The sequence below is a fragment of the Microcebus murinus genome, chromosome 9 (assembly GCF_040939455.1).
Source record: "Microcebus murinus isolate Inina chromosome 9, M.murinus_Inina_mat1.0, whole genome shotgun sequence".
NCBI lineage: Eukaryota > Metazoa > Chordata > Mammalia > Primates > Cheirogaleidae > Microcebus > Microcebus murinus.
Window position 1 is genome coordinate 100,863,988 of NC_134112.1, and position 22,475 is coordinate 100,886,462.

The 22,475-nt window shown below is 45.4% G+C and overlaps 1 protein-coding gene across 3 annotated transcripts in view; it reads left to right on the plus strand.

Moving 5' to 3' along the window:
- The window catches only part of DPP6 (dipeptidyl peptidase like 6), an 827,489-nt gene that overhangs the window by 597,476 nt on the left and 207,538 nt on the right, over window positions 1-22,475 (plus strand). For all 3 annotated transcript variants that reach the window (XM_076006752.1, XM_012786244.2, XM_012786246.2), the window contains exon 6: window positions 16,824-16,876. In XM_076006752.1, the coding sequence (XP_075862867.1) occupies window positions 16,824-16,876 (53 nt within the window). The remainder of the gene's footprint in view (window positions 1-16,823; window positions 16,877-22,475) is intronic.

Below are 22,475 nucleotides of genomic sequence, written 5' to 3' on the forward strand. Positions count from 1 at the left end.
GTGGTCGGGGGATGCTGTATGTGTGGCTGATGAGGGACCAAGAAGTTCATAGCACGGTGCCGCAGGTAAAAGCTCCCTAAGAAGCCCTGGTAACTCTCTAGAGTGGAGCTGACAGCAGCTCCAACAGCAACCAAGGTTAAGTACTCTGTTTTGTGGGTGTTTATGTGTAGAGATACAGCTCTACAGATACGTAGACATATGTATGTTCTACTTGGAAGAGTGGGTTACATGTGCCCACTGCACATTGAATCACTTAACAGAAACGCCATAAAATCAGATTCTCAGATGCTAGGACATCAGTACATTTTTGAAAGGTCCTAATTAATTTCTAAGTGGTTCTCAAATGTTGGTGTGCTCACTGAGGGGCCCTTGTTGAAGTGTCTCTACAGTTTTGTCACCTGATGTGATGCAAGTAAGCGGTCTGAGGACCACATCTGCAAAGCTCTGTGACAGTAGCAGCTCTTAGGGAAGCTTGCCGTGTGCGAGTCCTAGAGCCCCGTGCTAGCTAGTTATCTTCAGTAGGTTTAACTCCAGGAAAATCTAAAGAGAATTCAGCAACCCAGCCTGAATATGGAAAGGTTCTTTCTTAGATGTTCATTAGAGGACCTTAAGCATATGGGGAATGTATATCAGCATTGACTGATCACTTTTTAATGTCAGTTTCATCGTAATCTTGCAGCTTCTGAATGCCATGCATTAAAATGTTAGCTCCCTTTCCTCCTAAATCTGGTTTAAAATTTGTCTCAAAGGCAAAACATGCTATGATTTCTCAAATGTTTTTGCAATTGTCAAAACCAGAAGATATATTTAGAGCCCTTTTGTGTAGAACGCAAAATTTCACTGCACACAGAACTGCCAGTTAGGCTGGGGGGCTCAGAACCTCTCTTAATGACACAAGGAGGCTGCATCTTCCCTCTGCGTCGCATGAATGATTCCAGGGGCACGTCCTCTCCGAGTGAGCGTTGTCTCCCGTTGGCGCTGACTGCAGCATCTTGTCTGCAGCGGAGGCCGTGTGAAGAGTAGCAGCGACTGTCCTGTCGGCAGCTAGAGCACTCTTCTCCATTTGTTATACTTGCTTCCATCCATGCCGTCATTTGCAGTTTTGTTTGCACATCCAAGATTGGACCACATTCCAATAGCAGACAGCACTTTTCTGTATTATTTGGTGGATGCCGTCCCATCCGAGGCAGCAGACACTCTGGGTAACAGCCGAGCTCTCACCGCATGCCATCAGACGCCTGTCGAGGTAGCCTCAGACTTCAAATAAATGCCATTTTGAGATCACACATACATTTCTTTAGAACGCCCTACACTTTGAAATCTTCTAGGACTACGAGAACTATATGGACATCCATTGATGTAAAGAAAACCTATTTTTAGAAATGAGAATCGAAACCCAACCTCAGTTCCCACCCCTACATTTTCAAGAGTTCTATTTTGTCCAATACTAGTCAGCTGTGGACCTGAATCTTTAAAAAAATCACTGCCATCTGCATTTCCTCCATATCTAGAAAGAGGCAAATTTGATCATTTTAGTTTCTTCTAGCAACTATGGCATGATTTGGAAGCCTGCTAAGAATATTTCTATAGTAAGTTTATATCATCATACTATATATTATTATATACTATATGCTATATATATTATTAATATATTATTATATTATTATTATATTGTATATTACAAACCTCTGCAGTTGTTATGAGCTGATATAACCCTATGTGTAAGCAGTAGACCAGGGGGTCTTTTCAACTATTTTAATATGAGCTTTCTAATTTTTAAAGTTTTCATTCTAAACCTTACAACTTGGTGCCAATGCCCTTCCGATCCCCTTGCCTAGGTTCCTCTCCTGCCCTGTGCTCACTGTTCATGGTTCAGTGACGTCCCCATCGCCCTCAAGCCAGGTGGCACTTTACCTGCTGGCAGGCAGTGCCACCTGGCCCTGAGGTGTGGGCCCACATCACTTCTGGGGAAGGGGGCTGCTGCCACGCGATGGGAGGTGCTCACCGTGCAAAGATGCTGCACTCAGCATTCCAGGAGCTTGGTGCCGCCAAGCTGTCCACACCCCCCCAGCATCGCTCACTTTGCCTGTTTTTAGCTTCATTTATCAGTTCCTTACTGAATTTCTTCTTTTAATAAGTGCCTCTTCCTAGTTATACTGGAAGAGTGATTTATGGCTCTGCCAGGCATAGGATCACTCACAGAGACGTAGTAAAGAGGGAGACGCATGTCCTGGTTTGTCTGGAGCCACCTGTTTCCCCAGCGTGGTCATTAACAGCACCACGTTCCCTTTGCCAGTTTGGGAGGTAAATTGTAGAGTGACAATGGCACGTACTTGGTCACTGCAGGTGAAGAAGCCATCAGAGAGGCTGTTATGATAGAGTCACATATGCCAGACTTAGTTACTCTGGAAACGCGTGGATGCCTGATGGTACCTGCCTGCCCGTTTACCTGTAGGCTCGGCTTCAGCATGGGGTTGCAGCAGAACATTCCAGACCTCCAGGTGTGCACAGTGTGCAGTTGGACAGGACCCGCTAGATTTCCTGGGGTCGCTCCAGTGCTGAGGGTACAAGTCCTTGCTGGTTGCTCACAAGGATTATTCCAGAAGGAGGCAGGCAAGGGGCTGGAAATAAGCTTGGGTCAGAGCAGGAAAGATAGTCTCCACCAAATATTCCCTTCCCTGCCTGCCCTTAGTATAGGTGTCACCCACTAGCTGCCGATCTAGAAGGCCGGAGGGTCTGTTTTGCTACTATGACACTAAAAGAAAGGCCTCTTGAGACCCAAGCGAAAGAAGTGGGTGCACACGAGACGCTGCGCACAGGAGGGAGCAGGGACTGTCGCATGGGTGGTCACAGAGGTGGGGAATGAAGAAAGAGGCAGGGACAGGACCTCCGTGAACCCTGGTAAGATAAACGTGGAGGCCGGGCGCGGCAGCTCACACCTGTAATCCTAGCACTCTGGGAGACCGAGGCGGGCGGATTGCTTGAGGTCAGGAGTTTGAAACCAGCCTGAGCAAGAGCGAGACCCCGTCTCTACTATAAATAGAAATAAATTAATTGGCCAACTAATATATATAGAAAAAAAAAATTAGCCGGGCATGGTGGCACATGCCTGTAGTCCCAGCTACTCGGGAGGCTGAGGCAGCAGGATCGCTTGAGTCCAGAAGGTTGAGGTTCCAGTGAGCTAAGCTGATGCCACGGCACTCACTCTAGCCTTGGCAACAAAGTGAGACTCTGTCTCAAAAAAAAAAAAAAGATAAACATGAAGACACAGGGACAGAGATGAGACTGGAACCTTCGACTATGACCACGGAAATGAGGAAGCTGCCAGTCGTGGGACCGCAGGCAGTGTGAGGCTGTGGTGTGTCCAGCGTGGCGTATGCGTGCATCGGCTGGGGTGGCGTGCTAGGAGAGGTCTCTCTTGGCTGATTTTTACCTGTTGGATTCCAGAATCTTCTCAGGTCACTTTTATCCTAATTGTTTGTCTTACCCACAAAGGGATTTATTCCAAGGGACGTGGTGGATGAAGCTAACATCAATCTCGATGCAGAATGCCAGGTTTCTGCTACAGATGATCAATCCTCAGTTGCTGCAGAAAACCCTCCATCAGGTGTGACTCTGTGGGCCAGCCTGGATTTGTCTCCTGATTTTGTGCCCAGGTGACACTGAGCTTCGCCAGCAGGGACCGCTCGGTTTCATTCTGGCCTTTCTTGGTTGAGATGTGGTTTCCGTGTCCAGAATCCCTGACTATTTGCAGAAAGTCTCCAGTCTTCGCCTGTGCATTTGGTGCGCGTTCACTGATACATCCCAAGGGAGTGCGGCCTCCGCAGTGCACTGCGCACGATGCCTGCTGCTCACGGCGCCCCAGGGGAATGCCTCTCTTTATGTCTGTGGGGCCCTGCAGCTTTGCCTGTCACTGCGCTGGAAGCAAGCCGTCCCTGGGTGATCAGCAGTGTCCTTTTAATTCTGGCCTGTGTGGTGGCAGTGGGAGGGGTGGTCCATCTTGCTGTGCCAGAAACTTCCCGAATCCCTCAGGGTGATACGGAAGACCTTTGATACGATATTTTACATAATAGAGCTTTGTGTGTCACCTTGGATCTGTCCAAAAAAAGGAAAGGGGATTTTACAGACATACGTGCACACACACACATTCTCACATATGCTCTCACACTGGCACGTACATTCACACACACACACATTCACACATACACACACTCTCACATACATTCACACACAGACACATTCACACATACACACTCAAACACTCACACACTCTCACAGTCATTCAGGAAAAACGGCTACAACATAAAATGATTTAGTGCATTTGTTGAGCTCTGAAACTACAAATAGCAATGTTTACCTACCAACGTCAATATTTATAGTTATAACTATGTACAGCGTTTATCGAGGTAAATACACAGAGTGTAAACACGTCCCAAGGTATTTACATATTAAAGATTTACTTAGAAATAATCCAGGGGAAAAGGCCTCTGAGGCCTTGAAATTACGCATTTCAAGCCCACGCAGAGAGGAAAGCGTTAGGTGCGCACGGTTGGAGGGATGAGATGTCCGAGCTCAGCACCTGCTTCCAGTGCCGCCGCTGGGTGTTTGCGCAGGGGCCGCGGATGCTAAGAATGACTCCGCGGTGGGTGGTGTGCGGTGTGCGGTCACCTTGCGGCTCTGCACACAAACGACAAGAACAGCTGGAGCCCTTGTCAGAAACACAGACTCCTCGGCCCCAGTCCTGGAGTAAGGAGTCAGCGTCTCCCAAGGGGAAACCCGTTAATGCGCATGGTGACAAGCATCCTGCGGGACCCTCCCCATCAGTGACAGGCGGGACACGCCGGCCGTCTTAGCAGAAGCAGGCACACAGGGGCCCGCCTGCCTCCCACCCAGAGCCTGCTTCAGGTCTGCACGTGTGGCCGACATTTCACGTCTTAAAGATGGACCCCGCTTAACGCACACTGCAATGTGGACACCGCGGCGACCTGCAAAATCGCCATCACGCAGACCCCAGTGGGCTTCTTCGTGTGGGCCTGCATGTGTCAGAGCCCGTGGGCTTGAGGAAGGCAGGGAGACAGGCAGGTGTGCAGGTGTGACTAATGGCCAATGAGACGTCTGGAATTGGAAGCCAGGGAGGAGAGGCCCACGGGAGAGACTCGCGTACTAAGGGGACGCGGACCTCACGGGAAACGGCCTTCCGCCTGGGGGCCCTCTTGGTGAGTTGGCCGTGGCAAGTCTTTGGGCACGGAAGGGGAGAGGGGAAAGGCAGCACGACAGAATGAAATGGACCCAGCGGATAATCAGAAAGTGACAAGAGAGGGGCACCACAAGGCTGACTCACGAAGGGACTGAGGATTGATGTCCACAGTTTTTAGGAAGTCCAATGCTAGATCCGTAGTCTTACCAGTGGTATTCAAAGGAGCATATTCTTAATTCCATTAAGAATTAAGTGCCATTAAAAGGGATGTGGCAGGTCCCACTCTGGCGCAGAGAAGGTTTGGTTGACAGGCCTCTGACTTTGCAGGTGAGGATGCAAGCGGGAGGGGAGGCGACCTTGTGAGTCTGTGGTGTGGACTGATGAGCCCCCTGGGGCAGGGTGTTCAGTGACCCCCGCAGACCCTGCGTCCCACAAGCACGTTCTGGAGCGAGCTGAGGACGTGCGGAAAATCACACCTACTCTGTTTTGTGTCTGCTTCATCAGGCGCAAGAAAAGTGAAACCTCTTGATGAAAGACCGATGACAACAAAATATTTGTGTTTCTCGTGTTTAAGACGTGGTGCTTTGAAAGTCATGGACCATGTGGCGTGTGTGTGTGTGTGTGTATGTGTGTGTGTGGCACTAGCATAACTCCCTTGCATTGAATGGCGTGGCCACACAATGTTAGTCTTTCATCAGTTGAATTCTGACCATTGCTCACAAGATTTCAAATGGTCCTCAGCGTACCGCCCCGAGCTGAGGGACCCAGGTGCTGTCTGTAATGAGCACCCCGCAACACGCTAGCCGAACAGCGCAGCTCTGAACCATCGCAGCGCGTCGGAACTACCTGAGAGCTCGGCGAGACTCGCATTGCTGCCCTCCGCTCCGGTTTCTAACTCAGAAGTGAATTTCCCCACACGACCTCAGGTGTGCCAATTTCCACCAGGATTAGACGTGGCGTATCAGGCTCCCAGGGCTGCCATCACAAAGCACCAAAGACTGGGCAGCTAGACAGCAGAAACTTACTGTTTCTGGGTTCTGGAGGCTAAAATTCCAAACTCGAGGTGTCAGCAGGGCCAAGACCCTGGGAAACCTGTGAGGGAGGAGCTGGTGGCTTGTCAGCCAGCCTGGGCGCCCAAGGCTGTGGATGACCTGTCTCTGTCTCCACGTGGTCCCCTCCCTGCGTCCCTTCTCATCGTCCGCCCGCGACATGCCTGTCTCCTTGGCCAGGTGTCCCCTTTTATAAGTACGTCAGTCACATTGACCTCATTTTAACTTGATTACCTCCGCGAAGACCCAGAGTCACATGCTAAGGTACTGGGGCTTAGGGCCTCAACATATGAATTTTGGGGGGACACAGTTCAATGCATAGCACTTGGAGAATCCCTGCAAAACAACAATAGCTCGAACTTTTTGGATTATGACACAAAACAAGACAGTAAGTATATTTTACAGCCTGGCCTGGTATATAAACACACGTACAGAACTGAAACAAAATCTCACAAAATTTACTCTCTGTTATATACTGTGTTATATACTAATATTTACTTTTATCCTCTTCTATTCTATTTCCTTTTATAAAAATGGCTCACTGCATTGATTCTGTTGCCCAAAGATTGACACACACCTTTCCCCAGTGCACTGTACACAGTGGGCACCCACTAAATAATCATCAAACATGTAAATCAGTGTTACTGACTAGCCCATGGTACCAGGAGATGTTACAAATACAGACCTCATAGTTGCAGAGAAAAATTACTGGGTATTTTTAACAAGAAGATCGTCGCAAAGCCAGTGCCTCTGGTAACGCCGTCCATCTTGTCATAGAACCGTTACCTGCCTTTGCCGTGTGGCCGTGAGCAGTGAGCAACCCCTGACCTCTGGGAGCCTCCCCTAAAGCCACGTGACACAGCTTTCCCAGGCCTACAGTAGACCCTCTCACTGCTCCTGGTGGCCCCGTGCCCCCGTTTAACCCACCTCAGCGCCGAGCAGCCCCGAGCGCGCCTCACTCTGTGGCCCCTGCCCTCGGTTCGCGGCCCAGCTGCCGGAGGAGCCCACGAGACCGGGTTCTCACTGCCTCCCCCCAGGCTGCCTCCCTCAGTCCGGGTAGGAACCTTGTTCTGAGCACCAGCAGCTTGCGTGAACGTGGACTTCGTTGGCTTTCTCTTCCTGCACGTGGACTGTGAGTCTCCAGTCTTTGCCTGTGTATTTGGTGCAAGTTTACAGACACGCCCCAAGGGAGCATGGCCTCCCCAATGCACTGCACATAGATTCTTCTCCTGCTTGGGCTAGCCTGTTGCTGAAGCTTTCTGCTGTATTTTGTAATTCCCCAAATGACTCTTGCACTTCTGTAAGTTCTGTTATATCCTTTCTTATGTTGTCTGTCTCTTTAATGAGTTTTTCATATTTTTCACTCAACGTGCTGAAATACTATTTTGGCTTCTTTGTGTTGGTTTTCAACTTTCTCTTCAATTCCATTCATCATATTTGCCATCCATATTCTGATTTCCATTTCTGATGTTTTCACAGTTTCCTTTTGGTCAGGGTCTGTTGTGATCCTTTAACTCAGTATAAGCTAAATGTCCCTTGTTCTTCCCCTGGTTGCCTATCTTTCTGTCACCACTATACAAAATATTGTGTAACTGGCCGGGCGCGGTGGCTCATGCCTGTAATCCTAGTACTTTGGGAGGCTGGAGGCAGGAGGATCACTGAAGGCAGGAGTTGGAAAAAAATAAGGATTTGGAACTATGCAGACTTGAAAGTTGATATAATGAAACTGACTTGCCAAAAATAAGTTAGCCAGCTGTTTAGCATTATGTGGGTACACACACAGACACTAAGGTTTTTTTTAAAGGTAGGAGGAGAAGGAAGGGGAGGAAAGGAAGATGCTGAATTGGTTGGATGTTTCATTACTAACTTGTGGCGAAGGACTGGCTCAGACACAGCTTGGGTCCACGAGAGCACATAGATATTAGCAGTGCCTTCTCATGAAGGAGGCAGGTGAATGTTTGTCTTTGTGTCACTGTGATTAAGTACCGCATGAGATTCTCCATTCTGTTAGTATCCATTGACCTAGGAAGAGACCCAGATTTCCGCGTGCCATCTTTGTCAGTTCTTGGAAACAAGCCCAGTGTGTGTGACCAGCGGTGCCGTGAAGACGGGGCTCGGGAGGTGAAATGGGGCAGGAAAGGCCACGGAGAACCCCACACGCTGCTGTGGGCAGGCGCCGTGCAAGGCGGCCTGGTCCCGTGTGTGCCGCGGGGAAGCGCTCTGTGCCTTTCCTCCAAGGCGCCTCTTTCCGTTGCCCTCATTTCCTTCCACATGTCACCCTGTACCCCAGCACCTATTTTGGATTCTGGGCCATTCTCACGCCTGTAATTCTAGCATTGAGTTTCTTATTTCAATTGGCTGATAACTGATAGCTGATCCTTTTCACTAAGTGTAGCTTTAGTGTTAAGTCTTTCCAGAGTTCCCTTCCTTTTGATACAGCGCTCTTGGAAATGGGTCTGTCAGTGGAGCATTTCTGGCTGGTAAAGAAAAGATGAGTTTGGGTGGGAGGAGCTTTCTCACCAGCGTGATATTGTGGAGACGGTTTCAAGCTACAGGTGTAAAGACATTAAACTCCCAGTTCTCTGCCGTCAGTGTTATGCAGCCTGGGACTGGCTGAGCATCTCTGAGCCTCAGTTTCTTAATTTAAAAGACGAAACAAAGAGAAGCTGCTCCAGCCACAAGACAGTTATTGTGAGGGTTGAGTTAAAGAATGTAGAAAATGTGCTGTACATGCTGAAGACTTATTCAGTATAAGGAAGTTTTATTTATTTTTATTGTGCCTCTCCACAAGGCTAGTCGTAGGCGGTAGATGGGGATGAGAAAAAGAAGACAGTAAATCAAGCAAGAAAAAAGAAAATGCTGTATTCTCAAGCAGAATCAGGAATGAGTCAGCAGGAAGTCTGGCAAAATAACAAATGGAAAGGCAGTGAAGTAGGAAGTCAGCTGCCAGGGCCAGTTTGAAACCCAGGCGTCTGTTTCTCCGTGGCCAGCCAAGTAGAGGACGGGGGTGTGAGAGCCTGGGAAAGAAGGCAGTGCGTGCTGGCGCACCCTCGAACATTATTAATAGTTAGGAAAGAAATTCTCATGGCTCGCTTCCTTTGAATGTCTTCCTAGCATCACTGTGACTGCTTCCACTTGTTCCCAGAAGATGAGCCCAGACACGTGGAAACAGCTATTCGAATTGAAATGTCCAGTGAAGACTGGAGGAGATGATAAAAAATTACTCAGCTATTTCTATATGTCAGAGATGTTTTTGAAATGGAATTTGGAGACAGTTGGAGTCACAACTGAAATTTTTACTGTTCATCCCTGAGATATATTCACTTTATTTAGATATATCCCCACTTTTAATCATACTGTTTTTATACTCAGATGTTCTCATAGCAACTCATTACAAAAAAAACCAAAACTATTATATGTGAAGGGTACAGAGGACATAAACATTCTCTATCAGTGACTTAACTGTTGGTCACAAAAGAATGATTAAAGTATGTTAAAGTTGGGGGTAGTTTGGAGGGCAGGAGAAGACATTTGAGATGTGCACTTGAAGAGGCTACAGGTTCAAGAAGAAATCACTATTTCTGCTCTCTTAAGTTTAAGAAATTTTATGGAAGACCAATTATTCCAGCAAGAGAGAAGGAGATAAGACATAAATACTGGGATTTGTCTATTACTTTTGTCCTAAGAATTTATCAATTACTTTTGTATTTTGAATCTGACAGTGATATATCTTCTATATTTTAATCTTACCTAGACTGTTGCATTAATTATTTTTTTGAGACAGAATCTCGTTCTGTCACCTTGGGTAGAGGGCAGAGGCATCATCAAAGCTCATTACAACTGCAAACTCCTGGGCTCAAGCAATCCTCTTGCCTCAGCCTCCTGAGTAGCTGGGACTACAGGCATGTACCACCATGCCCAGAGAATTTTTTTATTTTTAGTAGAGACAGGGTCTTACTCTTGCTCTTGCTCAGGCTGGTCTTAAACTCCTAAGCTCAAGCAATCCTCCCACCTCGGCCTCCCACAGTGCTAGGATTATAGGTGAGAGGCATGTACCACCATGCCCAGCCTGTTGCACTAAATTTTGTATAGTGGTAATGGAAAGACATGCAACCAGGGGAAGAACAAGGAACATTTTATATTGAGTTCTTTAACTCAATACACATTAGATCAATCAAAATAGATTCCCAACAGACCCCAACCAAAAGGAAACAGTGAAAACATCAGAAATAGAAATCAGAATATGGATGGCAAATATGGTGAATGGAATTGAAGAGAAAATTGAAAACCAACACAAAGAAGCCAAAATAATATTTCAGGACGTGAATGAAAAATATGAAAAACACGCTGGAGATAGACAACATAAAAAGGGATATAACAGAACTTACTGAAATGCAAGAGTCATTTAGGGAATTATAAAATACAGCAGAAACCTTCAGCAAGAGGCTAGACCAAGCAGAAGAAAGAGTCTCAGAGCTTTAAGACAAGGCTCGAACTAATCTAATCAGTCAAAGATAAATAAAAAGAATAAATAGAAATGAATAATCATTCAGAGAACTATGGGACTATGTGAAATGAGTCAGCATGTGAACTATCGGTTTCCCTGCTGGAGAAGAAGAAAAACCAAAAAGCATGGAAAACCTGTTTGAGGGAATTGTTGAGGGAAACTTCCCTGGTATCTCCAGAAATTCAGATATCCAGACACAAGATGGTCTTTGAACACCAGGAAGATTCATAGTGAATAGGACATCTCCAAGACACACAGTCATCAACCTGACGAAAGTCAAAATGAAGGATAAAATTCTACAAGCTTCAAGAGAAAAGCAACAAATAACCTACAGAGGAAAACTCATCAGGCTAACTGCAGACTTCTCAGCAGAGACCTTACAAGCCAGAAGTGATAAGGGACCCGTTTTTAGTCTTCTTAAACAGAACAACTGCCAGCCAAGACTTTTGTATCATGAAAAACTAAATAAAGACTTTTCCAGAAAAGTAAACACTAAGGGAAATTGTCACTACTAGACTTGGACTACAGGAAATGCTCAAAAGTGCATTATACGTGGAACAGCACAAAAGATACCCACCCAGTGTAAAAACACCCAAAAGTTAAAGCTCACAGCTCTTAAAAAACAATAGTACAAGGAGGAAAACAAAACAATAAGGTATCATCCAACATGATGAACAGAATAGCATCCCACATATCAATACAAACATTGAACATGAACTGTCTGAATGCCCCATTTAAAAAACATAGACTGGCTGAATGTATAAAAAAACACCAACTAAATATTTGCTGTCTCCAAGAAACACATCTAAATCACAAGGACTTGCACAGACTCAAGGTAAAGGGATAGGAAAAAATATTACACACAAATGGAAACCAAAACCCAGCAGGTATAACCATGGTTAAAAAAAAAAATCAAAGGACAAAGATGATCTTTATATAATAGTAAAGGGAGCAATTCAACAAGAAGACATAACAATCCTAAATATATATGCACCTAACTCAGGAGCTCCCAGATTCAAAAAGCAAATTAGACTAGATCTAAGCAAATGAATAAACAGTAGCATCTTCATTGCTGGGAACTCTAACACCCCACTAATAGAATTGGTCAGATCATCAAAGCAGAAAATGAACAAATGGACCTAACAGATGTTTACACAACATTCTACTCAAAAAACTACTGAACATATATTCTTCTTATCAGCACCTAAGACATTTTCCAAGATTGATCATATCTCAGGCCACAAAACAAGTCTCAACAAATTCAAAAAAAATCAAAATCATGCCATAGATCTTCTCAGACCCTAGTGGAATAAAACCTGAAATCAATTCCAAGCGAAACACTCAGATCAACACAAAGTCATGGAAATTAAACAACCTGCCGATGAATGGTCCTGGCTCCGACCAGTGTGTGTTTATCACAGCACAATTCACAACTGCAAAGATGTGGAATCAACCTAAGTGCCCATCAATTGACCAGTGGGTAAGAAAAATTTGGTGTGAGGGTACACACACATTATACACATACATACACATACACATATGCATGCATACACACCATGGAGTGCTTGCTACTCAGCCATAAAAAGGAATGAAATAGTATCTTTTTCAGCAATTGGGATAGAATTGGAGACCATTATCCTAAGTGAAGTATCTCAGAAATGGAAAACCAGATACCACATGTTCTCACTAATAAGTGGGAGCTAAGTGATGGGTACACATGGGCACAAAGAGATGTAAAGGCCATTGGGAACCAGGAAGTGGGGATGGTGAGGGGGGTGAGGGTTAAAAACTTACCATGCAATGAACACTGTTCTGGTGACTGGCACAGCAGAAGCCCTGACTTAAGCATTATATGAGGTATCCATGTAACAAAAACATTTGTACTTTAATATTTAAAAAAAAAAAACATAAAACCTCAAGAACAGATGATTTCATAGAGGAAGAGGATGTCAAACAAGTAGATGGGTGGCCTAGAAAAAGCTCAGTGCCTGTCATGGTGCTGAGAGAGGAAAGGCCATGGGGGATGTTAAGTGTGGGAGGGGTCGGAGAAAGAGCTCTGAGCAGAGGGAAATCCCAGAGATGAGAAGCAGACCAAATACAAACCTACCCTGCATCAGACCTTTGGCTTTTTAAATAATTATTCAAGGCCAATGTCAACTATTTTGCGTGTGATATATGAAAAAATAATTTGCTGAAATTATTTTCCTATCTTATTAATAATGGTCTTTGGGGTAGTAAGTTTTCATATATTCATTTTCCAAGAGAAATACAATGGTGTAGGATTACACCAACGAAGTCATATTCATGAGCTTCTAAAAAATGCAGTCTTGAAAAAATAACCGAATGTAGCCTTACTAATTAATTTCCAACTCTTTGTACTTTGTTCCATGACAGAAGTATTTAGAGTCTATTTTAAAGAAAGCAACATAAATACAACAGTAACCACAAAAAAAGGAGAAAGACTTTATCTCTAAGGAACAAATTCTTTCAGTGAGATACAGTTTTTTTTAACGCCCATCTAGATAAGATAAGACATTGTGCAAATGAAAACTCTTCGATTTGTGCTCTCTGAGCAGTTGCTTCCTTTGTGCCTGTGGCTCTTTCGGCTTGGTGTTGAGGGAAAAAGTTGTGGAAGACAATGATATTTCATTGTTTCTTCCTGGAGCAGGAGAATCGTTCCATCTTCTTCCCCCTTCCCCTTATCTGTGGGCAGCACCCGGGCCCCACCTGCAGGCTCACGTTCAAGGTTTCCCTTGCATCAGCAGCCACTGGGGAGAGCTACCTTCACTCTCTCACTTGGCCGACCAGCTCCCCAAGTTTTCTCTGTCTTTCCTTTCCGACTCACTCATTTTTTGATTAAGTCTTTCTAATTGGTGATTCAGTTTTCCAGATATTTTGTTACATTTCCCATGCATACATCCTTTTCTTGGCCTGACAACACATAGAATTCAAAATGAGTAGTTCTCTCATCCTCTTCTTCTTGCCGTGGCCTCAGTAGGGCTGTTTTATACTGGGCTTCCCTTTCTCATGGGTGCCACTGAGAAGAGAGTCACAGAGCTGAATTCCAGGATCACATAGTGCTGTATTTAAAGAGTAATGCAGAGATACTCGTCTGGGTCTGTGTTTGGGGGATGCCATAACTGGGGATAAATTTACACCACTGTGTTTAGGTGGAGTAAAGAAATAGGCTTTGGCGTGTGTTCTTACTTTTGCATATTCATTATGTCTGTTACTATTCTGGATTCTTCAGTTAGCAGCAATCAACTTGGACTGGTAACTTGCGAGTTAAGTTATACCCTTGGTGCAGGCAATTTCCAAGAGAGTGTTGAGAGAGAGAGACAGACCTCAGATCAGATCTCACTTGGGCTTACTTAAATTCCTTAAGATTCAATTTTCCTACGTGTAAAAACGGGATATAATATCTACCTCACAAATAGTACATGATTCATGTATGCTGAGGAGCCGGCAGAGTACCTGACAGGTAGTGTGTGCACCACAAACACCAGCCACTGTCACTGTCCTCAGTGCCTGGGACCGTCTGCCACACTGACATCGAAGTCTTGCTCTGAGCATTCTGGTCTGTGAGTGCTCTCTCCCAGCCCCTCCCTCACTTCTCTGTCCTGACGCTGTTTTGATCAGGAATTTGTCTGTTTGCTTTAGAAGTTTCTGGAAGTTTATCAGGAGGAAAACCATTATCTCAGAATAAGTTCATCTATATCTGATTTAATAATTATCTGTTTACTCTGGATTTAAATTAGCCATATTCTTTACCTATTGCTGTGTAAGGAATTACCCCAAAACTCAGTGGCTTAAGACAACATGTATTATCTCACGGTTACTGTGGGTCAGGAACGCGGTACCATCTTACCTGAGTGGCTCTCACTCAGGGTCCCCCATGAGGCTGCCATCAAGGGTCAGCCAGGGCTGCAGTCCCCTGAGAGCTTGGCTTGGAACAAAGGATCCATTTCCACCTCCTCCCTCTACCCTTCTCTCCCTGCCTTCCTCTTCCCTCCACTTGCCCTCCCCTTTCTCTTTCCTCCATCTGCCTCTGCTCTTACTACACCTCAGTTTCTTGTATTAACAAAGGTAAGATTTGCAATCCGGAATTGGAGAGCATTATCCTCAGTGAAGTATCTTAAGAATGCAAAAACAAACACCTCGTGTTCTCACTAATAATTAGGAGCTAAATGAAGGGTACACATGGCCACAAAGAGGTGAAAAGAACATTAGAAACTAAGAAGGGGTGAGGTGGGAGGGGTGAGGGATAAAAACATACAATGAACACTGTTCTGGTGGCGGGCACACTAAAAGCCCTGACTTCAGCGTTATACTGTCCATCCATGTAGCAAGAACGTTTGTCCCCCCCTAATATTTTGAAATAAAGATTATTTTTTTACAAAGGATAAGCTTTTTGCTTCCTGCCTTGAGTTGCTGTGAAAATAAAGCAGGATGAATAATATGCAAAGCTGGCTCCAGAGGGGAGTTTAGAAACACGTACAGTATCACCACGCACCCCAGCTACGGAGAGATGGATCGGACCTGTGTACTCATGCCCTGGCATCTGAGGAAGCTGGTCCAGCCCACGTGAGCATTCTTTAGGCAGAGCGCAGGGTCCTTTGTTGGGTGCTCTCTGAGCAGCGACCTACTCAGGACGCGGGAGCTGGTCCCAGCCCCTTCCTTTCTTCTCTTGGGGAAGCAGCCCCACTCATCCCTCCAGCGACCTGTGTCAGGTTCATGTGTTTCTCCCCGACTGCCGTGAGAGCTCCGTGAAGCTCCCCCGCACAAGTCAGTCCCTTGGTGGCCATTTCCTGATTACTAAAGTAGCATTTGCCTAAACGCTGCCTTCAAAGCAGGTCACCCTGTGCCCCAAATTTCTGGCGCAGGAGTCTCAAACCCTCTGGGACTTAAGTGCTGCTGTTTATTTTTCTATCTGGGTTCTTTTTCTCCAAATAACTCTAAGTCCCTTGTGATTTTCTCAGAGTTCATCCAGTGGGCCAGACAGGCAGGGAAGCAGCCGCGTCCGGGGATCCCACTGTCTCCTCGTGCAGGCCCCATTCCGGCGTCGGCCCCCCACCGCACCTCCCCGCTCCACGCACTCTGAGTCTGGTGTGTCTTCCTTTGCCTCGGGTCTCTCACCTGTTAGCTTTACAGGGATGGTTTCAAATGCTAGTCACGGAACATTTAGCCACACAGGGCGCCAACTCTCAGAAGTTGCGGGTGGAGCAAAGGGACACGAAGTACGGATGTCACTTCTGCCCTGCCGAGTAACCCACCACGGTCCACATACTGGGAGGCTGGGGAAGAACGATGCCAACGTGTCCTGAAGTGCCGTCTTCTCCCCATTTCGGGCATCCTCCAAATTCTCGTCATTGCATTTATGGATTGGGGAGTAATCTTCTAGCTTAAGAGTTCAAGAGAGACATGCAAGATTTGGGGATTAGGAGGAGTTTTGAAACACTGTGTTGGGTTTTTCCTTGCTTCCCTTTTGAAAGCCATCCTACTCCTAACCGCCCTCTTGCAGTGACTTCTTGTCGACTCCTCCCTCGGAAACTAAAAGGTGCATATCAGATTGTCAGAGGGTCAAGAGTTTGCCCAGTGAAGCCTAAGCTGGCTTCAGCATCACAACCCACTGAAGACGCACAGTGGGCTTTCTTGTGCGCCCCCTGCCACGATTTGCAGGGAACCCCAGCGGTGCCTGGGTCTTACTGGCCTGTGGGGTCCAGCCGGCTGCGTCTGTCGGTCTCCAGTGACCAAGGCGTCCTCATTAGTGCTGTGCTATATTTAGGGAAGCTGGAAGCCTGTGCCCCTAATTTAATCACAAACCAGGTAGCCATGGAGATGACATCAAGCCGCTGGCTGCCCTATAAACCATTGCAAATGCTAAAAATAAAATAAGCAGGATATGTAGATGACTTCCTAAGTAAATAAAAGACTTGGCCTCCAGGTGTCCGGATTAGCTGCTTTTGGTTCACTGATGTTTGTCAGGATTCACAGTGATTTGAAAAATACCATAGTCACAGCCTTTGTCTCAATGCTTGTTCTTTTTTTTTCTTTTTTTGGTCTGTTTCAGATATATCAACACTCCTATACTGGATATTATGTCCTGAGCAAAATTCCTCACGGGTAAGATTGTTCTTTCATTTATTTTTTAATTAGAAATCTGCAGAACACAGTGAAGGATAGATCAGGGACAGGCTGTCTAACCCTTAGGGTAGGGAACGGGGCGTCTTGGCTGCTGACAGCGGGAGGTCCTGGCCGTGCTGGGACATCTGTGACCCCGTGGGCAGCTCCACTCAGGGTCTTGCCCGTGTGCGAAGCCCCCTCCCTAGAGCAGCGCTGCCCACCTTCTGCTCTGCGTCCTGAGGTGCACCCTCGAGGTTCTCCCCTGTGCTTTGCAATCGTCTCGGGCATGGGGGTGGCCCTAGGACCTCCGGGGGGTTCGGGAGGGTTCCTGGTCATGGCCACAGTAATGCAAGGGGAGCCTCTCTCATTCTACCACATGTCATCAAAAATCCAGAACACATTTATGGGATGGAGGTAAGCTACTCTGATCACAGGTTCAGCGGTGCCTTGGGAAAGGGGCTGTGTGGGCGGGTCTGTCTCGACAAGGGGCGCTAGAGCTGTGCTCCACCCCATAACCCAGAGGGGGCATCGTTGTTGTGTGTGTTCATGTTTGTGGTCTGTTCCGAGCCTAGTGGTGCTCACATCTGATCGGCCCACCCAGCCTCTCATGCTGTTTTACAACCTCAGAAGACCTGGGACCCAAAAGCTTGTGTTGAAGGCAGGACATGAGGACAGGTGTGACTTTAGTTTTCAGTGCCGGGTGGCCATCCCTGCACGGCATTCAGGTGAATTTCCGGTAGCTTCACCTTTGCAATCCAGGGCAGGGAAGACACTGGCTATAAAGTTCAGCAAAGCCATGTGTCGAGTCAGATGGACAGAAAACAGCTGCAGAGCCAGGGAAGGCAGCGGAGGTGACTTTGTGTGGTCTTCATTTTTATTCTTTGTTTCTCGGCCTTCGTCTTCGTTCTCCCTCTCCACGCTCACACCCCCCTCCCCACGCTCACACCCCCCTCCCCATGCTCACACCCCCCTCCCCACGCTCACACACCCCCACGCTCACGCCCCCTCCCCATGCTCACACCCCCCTCCCCACGCTCACACCCCTCTCCCCACGCTCACACCCCCCTCCCCACGCTCACACCCCTCTCCCCACGCTCACACCCCCCTCCCCACGCTCACACCCCCTCTCTCCACCCCCCCCACCCCGTGGTTGCTGGTTTCCGTTATCACACCTCCAGGATGTCAGGTGCTCAGGAAAGGTTTGTAGAAGTGGAATTGTGCTGCTGGCAATGTAGGCGCTTGGGAATATTTAAGTCGAAGCATCCTAATTTTCCCAAGCAAACTGAAACAAACAGCGGGAATTACTGAGAAGTACTGTTCCTTAAGACCATTAATCACAGCACGAATGTTTACAGCTGCTGCTGTCTGTTTTCTGCTAAGCTTAGGTAGGATATGGGCATGTCCTTGGAAAACAAACATGGAGAAAATAATTTCATGTGGGCTTCAGACAGACAGAAGGCACTTGCAGACCTGCCGCAAACCGGCTGACGGTTTCTGTTAGGCTATTAGGAGATCAAGGCCAGAGAAAGCGAAGATGGCCTACGAGGCAAAAACAAAGTATGCATAGGTATTTTTCACCAAATGTGTACTTGAAATAGAAACCTGCATGTTCTTCAGTAAAGAGGGATTATTCTGTCCTATTTCAAGCAGATACGCATCTTCAAAGGTCATCCAGGCCGGAATGTAATATGCCTTGAGATTTATCTGCCCCTTCTGGGAACAGTAGAATTCTGTGTAGATGATGGATATCTCACTCCATCATATATAAATTTGTAAAACTCAAAACACTGAAAGCAGTTTATGCCCAACACATCGTGCTGCAGTTTTACTGCATCTGTCAGAATTTAGGAGAGACAGATTTTTAGAACTTGGCAGAGGAGTTCTTAAAACCTAAAGCAAGATGGTCTGTGTTGACGGCTCGGTTTCCACGCTTGTGTCCCTGGAGCCTTGGGATAATCCTGCTCTTAGAGGATATCAACATATAATGAGCTGCTTTCAGTATTTTTGAAGTACTGATAGTAGCAGTAATTGCCATCATTTATTGATTGCCTTTCGTACACCTTTACCCCTGCTCGACAACCTTGCAAGCAAAGCATTCTTATCCTCATTTTAAGTAAAAGCCCCAAGAGGGTGTCACCTGCCCAACATCTCATCGCTAGTGAACGGTAGAGCTAGAGTCCCCACGCGAGTGTGGCTGACTCCAAAGCCCGTTAGCAATCCCTTTGGATTAATTCAAGTTAAGATGGAATTTCACAACGCAGAGAATAAACATCATTGCTATAAAGATCGGATTTTTCCTGAAGTGCTGGTTTAATTCTTTTCTAAGGATTCTTACACGATGGCAAGACATGGCAAATGACTTGTCACATTTGCTGGAAAGCAACCTCGGGCAGATAAGGCAGTCAGTGCCCCAACCCCGCGTCACCATATAAATTGGCACAGCCTCCCTGGAAGTGGCACTGCCCAACCTCTAAACTCTTCCTCTTAGTCGTTAAGATCATTTATGGGAAATTAATCAATTTCAAATATCATCGAAATCTTATTCATAGTAATGAGACAGCGAGTTTCTGAACTGGATGACCCGTCAGTCCTGGAGCTTGGCAACCCCTTGGCAGTCGCCAGGGTATGTGCTCCACCAGGTGGCAGGAGAACAGCACAGCCCAGAGTGCTGAGGCTCCGGCTACAGGTGGGTTTTGGATAGAGAGGAAAGCACGAGTGTCTTTAAATAATAAAAATAAGTCTTGGTTAAATATTTAAATTTACATTATTCACACGCAAAAAAATAAAAGTAACTTCTTGGTAATTTTGACAACACAGATTTGTACTTTTTTCACTGATTCTCACCTTTCTTTTCCTCACTCCTTCCCCTAAATTCAAGCCCAAGGCCATTCATTCAATCTTCAGGATGGGATTATTTGTCCTTTATAATTTGATTATATTTTTCTTAGCTTCAGGCTTTCCAACTAATCACAGAGAAGGGTCAAATTTATTTTTCAGTGCCCTTTGATTTCTGGTTTCCTTCGTTTTGCAAATGGCAGAGGAGAATTTGGGGAGAGTGTTCCCCTGCCTGGCCTTCTTGCATTTCCCTGATCCTTGCTGTTGGCTTCCCTCCTTCCATATATATCTGGAGCCAGGTGAAATTCTCTTTGTGCCAAATAGCTGGAGTTACAGTGAGAATCCCAAGACAGCTGAGTTTTTACATATTCAAAGATCTAGTACCTAAGGATAGGTTTGTTTGACTTTCACATACCATGTTTCAGAAAATTGCAATCTTAAAGGACATGTGTCTTTTATGCAAATTTATTTATTTAAACAGAATCAAAGCTAGTTGTTTGTAACATAACATGTTTCACTAAAAGTTTTTATATCAGAATTTTAATAAAAATAAAGCTATTTTCCACAGTATAGATTGTAGCCAGCTAAATTTCCCTTCCAAAAATCTGTTGTTTTCATACAAGTTTTTTTTGCGGATTTGGCTGCTTCTTGACATTTTCCTGGCATAACTCTTTTCTTCAGTTAGTTTTGTCTATGTGTGTGTGTTTATCTATATATTTTCAAATAATATGTATATTATTAAAATATAATTTAAATAACATTATTAAATATTTAAATATTATATATATTTCTAATATGTAGTATCATATCCATCAGGATTATTCTGAAAGTCACATGGATGTCCTTCTATAATAGAAATCAATTTTAAGAAAAATTGTCACATTTCTTATTACATAGCATTGGCATTTTGGGGGCTGGCAAACTCAGAGCAATAATAGAAAGGCATTCTTTTTTCCAGGTCACCTTCTATGGACGTTGTTGCCCTCATTTTTTTCATCTACTGATATTTTTCAGGCACTGAACAAAATTACACAAAAAAATTGTATTCCTGTAGAATTGCAGTTAGCTTTTTAAAGCCACATTCTGTATCTGTGAAAATAACGAACGTAGACATAGCTTCCTTCTGCCTGGAATGACTCTCTCACTTTATAGACTGGATGCAGAGGAGCATTCCTTTATTTAGAAAATAGATTTCTAGGTCGAGAACACAGCTACCCTATGCCCAGCGCCTTGCCTGACAGCATGGTGCAGGGCTGAGGACTTTAGCTCTGCAGCCACAGAGTCCTGGATTTGAACCCCATCCTGCCTCGGACTTTGGGGTATGTCACCTTGAGAGAGTTGTTTGACTTCCATAGGTCTTAGTTTCCATATTTTTTAAAAAGATGATGATGATAGTGCCCACCCCATACGCTGGTTATAAGAATTAAGTGAAATGATAGGTGTGAAGCACACAGCAGAGAATTCACTTCTACTGAGGTGTGAGGGCTTAGTTCTGTATACTGTAGTGTGTACCCAGTATCTATTTGCAGTCTTGTAATTGAATATTATTAGACTTTATTTTCTACCCAGCTCAAAGCTTTTCTGCCACAAGTAGGGGAATAATATAATATACAATAATACAATTCTCTTTAATAATTTCTCTAAGCAGAGGCTTGTTCTGTGACATTCAGGTAATTATAATGCCTGCGTAGTTTTAATTTCCCTCTTAAAAGAGGTGGTACCCATAGCCTCAACTATCTATAATTCTCAACACTTACTAAATTCCTGTTTTATCTGATCCCTTTCTGACCTGCTACAATTCATTTTTAAGGGTTCCAATGGAAGCAGGAAAGACACTACATCAGCAAATATTTATTGAAATACCATGGTGAACAACAAAAGCATGGTTGGTCTCCTTAACCATTTCGGTACCAGCATCAACTATAGTCGTCAGCCACAGATGAACACGCACAGCCCAGCGTCGACTATAGTGGACAGCCACAGATGAATGCGAGCGTCGACTTTAGCCAACAGCCAAAAGCTTTTGCTTTTATCTCTGCAGTTGCAGTGTGTACATTCAGCTAATAAGTTACTACGAATCTGTGACTTTTTAACAAGTCCTTAGTAGGAGTTATTACAGTTATTTTCCTAAAGCTGCCTGTAAAGTAAAATAAGCTTTCAGTGCTTTAAAGCTTTCCTCATCACGCAAGATGGACTTGTCGTCAATGCACAGCACAAACTATCGTGCGGACTGTGAGTGCCGGCTGTGGGCAAGGTTTTACGGCCGGTAAGCATGGTACCAAAGTGGTTAAGAAGTCCAAAATCTTGTTTAACAGGAAAGCCATAGACTTATTTGACAATTTATATTAAAGTGCCTAAAATAAGCATTATAAACACTTGAGCACCGCAGAAGGAGGAGCTGTGTGCATCACTATGAGACACAATCTCAAGAAGGAAGTTTGACTTGAGCTGAGCCTTCACGTTGTGTAAGGTTTTTTTTTGGTTTGTTTGTTTATTTTCAATAGCTGGATCTAGGTGGGAGATATTCTAGGGTGGGTGAAGCACTGAACAAGTTTGACCTTGGCAGTGAGCCAGCACTTCCTGGAACTGGTAGGCGCCAGGCCAGGCTGGGCTGGGTGTTTACACAGGCTGCTACCCGGGAATTGAGAGTTCGGGCCATACCCCGAAAGACACAGTCCCGGACACCATGATCCTGGATGTTGAAATTCTGAAAGATCAAAATCCTAAAAATATAATTCTGGAAAAAAGGAATTTTAAAAGATTA